Raw genomic sequence first — 8819 nt, 5'->3', positions numbered from 1 at the left:
AAACATATGCCTTTTAGAAAGGAATTCTGAAGGAATGAGAGGAAATCTTGAAGTAAACGAGAGGAAAAAATTCAAAAAACAGGGGAGATTAAGAAAGGAGGTGATGAAAAAATGAACTAAAGGGGCAGTCACTGGGATTTATAGAGCAGTTTTACCGATAGAAATTAAAAATAATATTATTTTAATTTATTCCATCGGTGAAGTTTCAAAAATCTATAAGTAATTTTTGAATTTCGCACTAACGTTTTGTATTACCCTCCATATTTTTCGCTGTCCATCGGTAATTCAATCTCTAAAATGACAATCAGAGATGCATTTATTGCACCGCTCTTTGAAATTTACATAGTCCGTCGATGATGTTGTCGGTAATAGTGACCCGCCAACAACATATCGACGGACTGGAATCCATCGGTATAGATGTTGATGATAATGACATTTCAAGTAATTATTTTTTAATTCTCTATGAAATGTCAACGGATGTATGTCTGTCGGTATGGTCGTTGGTGATAGTGACATTTCAAGTAATTATTTTTCAACTCTCTGTGAAATGCTGACTGACATTTGTCAGTTGGTATGGACGTTGTTGATAGTGGCTTTTCAAGTAATTATTTTGATTGCTAAACTGTTCATCACACAAAACAATAACAACAATGCTTAAACAATATATAAACTTATAAAATAAATATTTCATATTAAAAAATATATCATCCATAATATATATTACATGAAAAAAATGTTTTGCATGGGGCTTCATTCTGATAGTTAGTCTGAATTTTGTTCTTCTTTGTCGTCAATCGAATAGTCATCATTTTCATCACAATCTTCAATTTCGATATCATCATCTTAATTGACATTTACTTGTCCGCTAGAGATCAAAACAACATTCAACTCCTCTGTGTCAACATCAACAAGACTATTATCGAAAACATGAAAATTTGAATTTTCATCCAAGTTAATTGAAGGAGCAACTAGATATGGTTCAACCAACTCATTAACTTGAAAGACTTCATCTCGCATATTTGTGTCTTTGTTCTCATCCTAAACAAGCTCAACACGACCCCTGGATTTTGTTTTTAAAGTGGACAACCAATCCACTCTTGATCGATCATTTCTAAAAAAAGGGTGTATGTGTAATAAACTTGTTGACATTGCTTTGCGAAAACAAAGACATCGTTTATGTTGCGGAGTCTAGCTTTTGAGTTGATTTCGATCAAACCATAGTACGAATCAACTTTGATTCCTCTGTCAGTCGTGTCGTACCAATAGTATTTGAATAAAAACAATCTATTCTGTTTGCTATGATAATGCAGTTCGACTACCTTTTCTAATCTACCATAGTAATCAACTTCTAACTCACTACTAATCGATCCTTTAACACAAACATCGTTGTTGTATGTCTTTCTTTCATGCCTGTATTCTTCAATATAGAAAACATATCCATTGACAAAATACCTGTTGTAACACTTAACTTTTCTTTCAGGACCCAAGCTTAGTGAAGATAATGACTTAGCAGCATTTCTTCTCATTTGATAAACCTTGTATATAATATACAACAATGAACAGTAAATGAGAATTATGTAATGACATGCATACAATAATTTTGCAAGTGAGAATGCATTTGTGATAATGCTTACTGATTAGTACTTAAAAGTGAATTTTTATCAAGGTTTTATACCATCATTTTGCACTTGAAGTATCAATAACTCCTTAACTAAAGCATGTTTTATAATAACATATCTAAGAATATAAGATACCTTTAATTTGTGGTAAATGTTCATTCTAAATGCAGACTTATCACATAAATAAAAGGATTGATTGATGAGTTTAAGAACTGAAATTGAAAGGACAAAAAGGTAGCCAACTTAGAAAAGAGATGCTGTTGTAGTCCAAATTAAAACACTGTTCGGTAATTGGGTCATACCTAAAGCTGTAGATCTCTGATTTAGATCTACTTTATATAGATGGAAAGGTAAGACATAGGTCTACAACTTTAATAGGAAATCAATACTTAATTCTGCTATTTAAAAGTCTAAATCTTAGCAACAACATAAAAGTTTAAATCTATCTTGTAGCCCAAACATTGTTCAATGTTCAACCCATATCTTGAGTTCTAGAAGTCCAAACGACCTTCATTTTTTTTCTTGGAAAGCTGAGATAATTTCCTACAACTTTTATGTTTTCAAGTATTTCCAATTCTGATATTATCAATGATGTTTTGGGCAGAAAAGAGAAGATAAGGATTATCACCAAGTTAAGAGTTAGCCACCCGCGCATCAATTAGTTATCAAATCAATAGTTTCCAAGTTTGGTCTATAAAAGGAGGTATTTTCCATGCATTTAGGCATCTTGGTTTCCAGATCAAGATCATGCTCTTGCTTTCTCTCTTTTTAATGTTTAAGTTTTGTTTTCATTAATATCAAGTTTATGTCTTTTATTTCCTTTTCTTTACTTAGTTAACTTTTATCTTATTTGTATTCTTATTTTGTTTATTTTTTTTCTTTTATTATGTTTAGTTAAGTTTATTATGTCAAGGTGAAAAGGTTACATTAATGGTGTAAAAATAAGTATAGTGTAAACTCAACATGGACTTTAATGTTTGATACTAATATGTTTTATATTTGTTATCTTGTTCACTCTTTAATACTTTGCTTGTTAAATGACTAATCTAGATTTATGTTGTATAACACTTGGTACAACAAATGCTTGACACTTTCATAGTATAAACTGTATGGTATAACCGACACCTGTGCTTTGAAAGGAACTTGATTTGTTGTTAATATAAGTTATAATCATGAATACCTATCAATATTTATAAATATTAGTATTAATCGAATAAGATAACTAATGTAATCATGTTAACAATTTATAATATGATTGGAACCTCTTTTTTGTATGGTTTCTAATTGACTAATAAGAGTTTATAGTATACTTGTTTGACAAACTATTAGTAGATCCTTTAACCTTGATATTTGTTGTTATCATTATTTAATCCTTACGTTAATATTACATCTCAAAGTTCTCATCAACTTCTTCTTCTTCTTCTACTATTATTATTGTTGTTGTTGTTGTTGTTGTTATTGTTGTAATATTGATCTTATTTATAATTTATATAATTAACCTCCTTGTGGTTTGACCTTAGTCTTGCCGGGTTATTTATTACTTCGACACTTCTACACTTGAAAAAAAAACATCAATCTTTTGATCATGTCACTTATATGTGTTCTGAACTATATGAAAAATTGTTCATCTTGTAATTGAAAGATTTAAGATTCTGTCAGTTATGAGTTATTAGATAGTAAATATTATTGATGTTCCCTGTAAGTGGTAATGAGTGTATTATATACAATATATAATTAACAATATATTATTAATAAAGTTTAATTAGTATTACACATATATACACTTACTGAATAAAAGGTCTCAACTTATCACAATTAAATAAAACATAATTGTGTGCTTGTTTAAACTTTATTTCTGACAAATATCTTCCTCTTACGACATTTTTAGGTGTAGGTCGTCACTGGAAGACACTTCACCATTATCATCATGTCATAGAACGCAATTGATTCTCATTCTTAGATAAGGTTTAAAATAGTATGAGATAAATATTAAGATTTCCTTAACAATATAGGCCTTACATATCAAAGCCTCAACATGCATCTTGTTCTTAACCTTTTTCTTGAGATTGAATAAGTACCTACAATGAATTAATCAAATATTTTCAATGAAGAAAAACAAAAAAATACTTTTATATATGAATTACATTGCAATTGTTATATATAACCGTTCGAATAGGTACATCCATCTATACTAGACCGGTCCTCCAACTTTTGCCTCGAACGGTAAATGTATAGGGAAATGCTCTATTGAGTCAAAAAATGATGAAGAAACTATCATCTCAAGTTTGCATTGTATCTCGATGATATTCATTTCAAGCCTCTCAGTGTGATCAACATTCAACTTGCTGGAGCATAATATCTAAAGAAATGACTGATCTCCGTGAATGCATCTCATATCCTTTTTTGCAACAAATCATGAGAAGCTAATGGGATAAGTGTTTGTATAAACACGTGGTAGTTATGACTCTTTATTCCATACAATCTGCATTCCTCCATATTAACCAGCATTGATATGTTCGAGGCATGTCCATCCAAAAAACATAAACTCTTAAGCCATTTGTAGACTAGTAGTTATGCATTTTTCTCTAACATGAAGCTTACTTTTGATTTTGCGATTCGTGACTCATCATAAAACAACTCTATATTTTTACGGTTATAGAACAAATCTACATCCAAGCTAGCCTTGATGTTGTCCTTTGTCTTCCCCTTCACATCTATGACGGTGTTAAAAATGTTTTCAAACATGTTCTTTTCAATATGCATGACTTCAAGGTTATGGCGGAGAAGATTGGTCTTCCAATAAGGAAGCTCCTAAAAGATACTTTATTTTTTCTAATTATAGGTTAAACCAAAATCAGGGAACTTGTGCTTACTTGATTAGAGACCAAACATAATGTCACTGTACTCTAATACAACATCATGCAATTCTTCACCAGAAAGATGAGGGGATGCAACATCTTTTTCAACTCTGCTAACAAAGAAATCTTTTATATTCTTTCTATACATGTGATTATGTGGTAAGAAATGATGGTAACATTAAAAAAAAAGCTTTACCTCCATTTGGTAGCATAAATGACTTGTTGTTTTTCATGCAGTATGGACATGCTAGTTTCCTATGCGTGCTCCAACCAGAAAGCATTCTATAAGCTGGAAAATCATTGATAGTCCACATCAAAGTCGCCCTCATAAGGAAATTTTTTTTCCTTAATATATCATAAGTCAAAGCTCTGGAGGACCACAACTATATCAACTCATCAATCAACGATCGAAGATAAATATCTATATTCCGGCCTGGGCTGCTCGGACCTGGTATGACCATAGATAAAAATATGAATTTTGGCCTTATACACATCCCTAGTGGCAAGTTATAAACAGTCAGTATGACCGACCAACAAGAATAATTAGCAGTAAATGACTCGAATGGGTTGAATCCGTCTATACACAACCCAAGATGCACGTTTCTTGATTCAGTTAAAAAGTAAGGATGTACACTGTTAAAGTGTTTCCACGCTTCACTGTTAGAAGGATGCACCATTACCCCATCAATCACATCATGTGATTAGTGCCGTGTCATGTGATCAGCAGTCCGTGGTGACATGAATAACCTTTGTAGTTTAGATGTGATTGGGAAGTATCTAGGTTTTTTATATGCCACTAGAGTCTTTCCCCTACCAGTTTTAGGTTTATAATGGGAATGCCCGTATGACATGCACTCGATCATCTCAGTATTTTCAAGATAGTATAACATGCAAAAGTTATGGCACATGTCAATTTTATGGTATTCTAAATTGAGAGGTTTCATCATGGACTTCGTAGTATATAATTCTCTACTAGCTTGTTCCCTTAAGGTAAAATGTTTCTCATCCATTCAATAATCTTGTCATACCCGGCCTCACTCAACTCGTGATCTGACTTGATGGTGAACACCTGTGTTACGATTGATAATTTACTGTGGTTCGTGTAGCCATCCTATGATGGTTCGTCAGAATCTTTTAACAAATCAAAAAACCTAGTTATATCTATATTAAGTTCTTCTTCTATAATTGGACATTGACTGACATTACTTTGATTCATTCTCATTGCATCCATAACCATATTTCTATAATAATTAGTGTTGTCATTTGTAGTTTCATGCATGTTGCTAGAACTAGAAGTTGACTCAACCACCCTTTCTGTCATTCTCCTCTTACTAGCAAATACTTCTCTGTGTGCATACTAACACTAGTAATTCTTCATAAATCCTTTATGTAGAAGATGCATCGTTATAATATCTGGATGCAGATACTTTTTATTTTGACACTTCCTGTATAAACAACTAATATTGTCTCCAGTAAAATTTCTAGGAATAGATGTTGCAAAATTAATAAAACCTTGAAACTCATTATAATAATCCATCATTTACAATCCTTGGGGTGAATCTCGATACATCTATGAACAATCATCCATGACTTCTATCGAACCTTTATAAAATTATAATGACAACATGTATTAATTAACTATGTTAGGTAAATAAATTTGCAAAAATATTGGTTTACTTCAAGATTATCCAACAAATCAATCACAACTTCTCATAAATATTAAATATTCATTATCAATTATCAACATCCATACAAATTAATGCATATATATATCAATTTATGAAAATTACAACTCCGCAATACCATTGATGATAAAAATTAAAACGGACCCATTAAACAAGCTATTAATTTTTTCAAAACAATACATGTAATTAAGTAATTCAATAAAGTTCCAACAATTTACAAACAAATACAATCTTACAAAATCTAAAACAAACCATAACAAGTATAAAATTATACATTCATATACTACAAGTTTGTTTGAGAAATAATAATAAAACATGTACATCTACTAACAAAATACATATATTAAACAAATAATAAAATTCATATTTAAATGTTAAAATTTAAAAAGATAGAATTACTTATAAAAACTGATAAAAATCCGTCGGTAAATTAGAACACGGATGCTGTAATGAGAAGACTTTAAGAAATATGACTTGTTGTGTTGAGAAGAGGGAGATTTTTTTTTTTTGAGGGCTAGTTGTTTGCAGTGGGAGAGAGTTAAGATGGGAAAGAAGAGAGGAGAAATAGGGGAGGAGAGGGTCGATAGAGAGGGGATATATTAACTTTTACCGACGGCTTCACCAACAGACCTATTCTGTCTGTGATTATGTCAATTAGTCTAATGATAAAAAGGACACATCACTATACAAAGCTGTCATTTTGAATCCCTCAGTGATTCCATCAATATTTTCATCGAAGAATCGGTCACGTCACCGTATAGAGCTGACGTTTTGAATCCCTCGATGATGTCGTTGGTAAAAAATACCCACAATAACCTTTATGTCAGCGAACCGCTTTTTTATATATATATATATTCTAAACATTCTATCCTTAATTCTGTCGATAGCTACCGACGGATTAAATTCGGTCGGTAATTGTGACCTCAAATTACCGACAGAATTATTTTGTCGGTAATTCCATTAGTATTAAGCGAATTTCTAGTAGTACCTAGCTGAAAAATAGCTTTGTTAATTTGTTATTACATGCTAAACAAACCCTAACTTCATAAGTATTTCCAATAGGGAAGAGGGCTGTATATGCATATCGATCACATATGGTTGATCTTTATACTAAAGTTCAAATATACGGAGATTCTCTCAACATAACATAAATCGAAGGAAAAGAGGGAAAGTTAAATCTAGTTTGTGATTTAATAATTAAGCAGATTATGTTTCAATACAGAAGAGGACTAATGCAAACCATCAGCTAGAGCCTATGAACATGAAAATTAAGAAGACATTGATGCTTGGGGGTTTGAGATCTACAGCTAAAACTTGAGGTTCTTGATATTTATACCTTGAAGATCTCAAACATGAATCCTAGGAAAGCTGGATATACTGAAGGATCAAGAATTGTCCTAACTTTATTATGTAGTAGTCATAGCCGCATGACAAATCAAAAAACAAAATAAGAGGAAAAACATTTTAAATTATGATCACCAAGAATCTAGCTAGTCCTCCTCCCACAATGTCAGGTCCGTTGAACAAACCATGTCATCCCAATTAAATCCTCTTTGCATAGCTGGCGGGGTTAGGATCAAACCCTCTGCCATGCTATCAAGTAATCCTGGCATGTTAAACAATGCCTCCTCATCAAAGAACAGTGCATTGGGTTGATGGGACACCTTCTCCGAGCAATTGTTAAGGCATGACATCATGACCATTGAAAACGGGTCATCATTAAGAGCCTTCTTTCCATATACCTCAACACTTTGCATGCCAAATAATGAAGGTTTGAAAACATCTTCTATGCCCTTCTCATGTTGATTGAGATCGCTTAAAGCTGGACTCAAAACTTTACTTGAACTTGTCACGCATGAAAAGTTCTTATGATGAGATGGTGAGGGGGAAGAACACGAAGAAGCACTAGGTATAAAGGCCTCAACAGCATCATGCGCAGCTCTTCGTATATCTCTAGCAGAAGACGACTTCGCTCGAGGAAGTATCAAAGCTGAATCAGGAAAATTTATAGTAGCAGTTTCTCCCTTGAGTGCTAAGGCAGCAACGTCATATGCCCTAGCTGCCATTTCTGGGCTAGTGAAGGTCCCTAACCAAATTCTTGATTTCTTGTTCGGTTCGCGCACTTCACACACCCACTTATTCCCATTTCTCTTCCGTACCCCCCTATATACCGGGTGCCGAGTCTCCTTGAACTTCTTCCTTCCTGCTTTCTTCTTCTTCAAGACTGTAACCGGCCTTTCTTGTGCTTGCTTTAGATTATAAATATAATTAATAGGGTTGTTGCATGGCTTGCATGGTAAATTTTGACGCAATGAAGATATTGATGATGATGAATGCTTCTCAAATTCCATATAGACATTAAACAAGAGGAGAATCTAATTGTTCAAAGCAATGCAAGTCAAGCTTGATAGAGTGAGCTTGCAATGCTTTTATTAGTAAGTGAAATAGCTAGGATAGAATGTCATTGTCATGGTCCATGGTATTCATTTATTTGACCATTTTAAATTCCTCTGAGAAATGTTCAATCCGCGCAGTAGACTAGAAAACATACACGGTTTTACACGAGCAACACACTGAGGATCAGTGTTTCACATGTGTAAATAAAAAACATGAGGTCTACGTATAGTAGAGTTTGGATTCTTAATAAGAGGCAGGTT

The 8819-nt window shown here is 32.7% G+C and overlaps 1 protein-coding gene across 1 annotated transcript; it reads right to left on the bottom strand.

Moving 5' to 3' along the window:
• Window positions 1-7652: 7652 nt before the first annotated feature.
• Window positions 7653-8545, bottom strand: LOC105111670 (dehydration-responsive element-binding protein 1B-like). The gene has a single exon (XM_011007107.1). The coding sequence runs from the start codon at window positions 8511-8513 to the stop codon at window positions 7653-7655; it is 861 nt and encodes a 286-aa protein (XP_011005409.1). The 5' UTR covers window positions 8514-8545.
• Window positions 8546-8819: the final 274 nt, after the last annotated feature.

This window comes from Populus euphratica, unplaced genomic scaffold (genome assembly GCF_000495115.2).
Source record: "Populus euphratica unplaced genomic scaffold, PopEup_1.0 scaffold5.1, whole genome shotgun sequence".
NCBI lineage: Eukaryota > Viridiplantae > Streptophyta > Magnoliopsida > Malpighiales > Salicaceae > Populus > Populus euphratica.
This window is presented reverse-complemented; position numbering and strand designations above follow the sequence as displayed.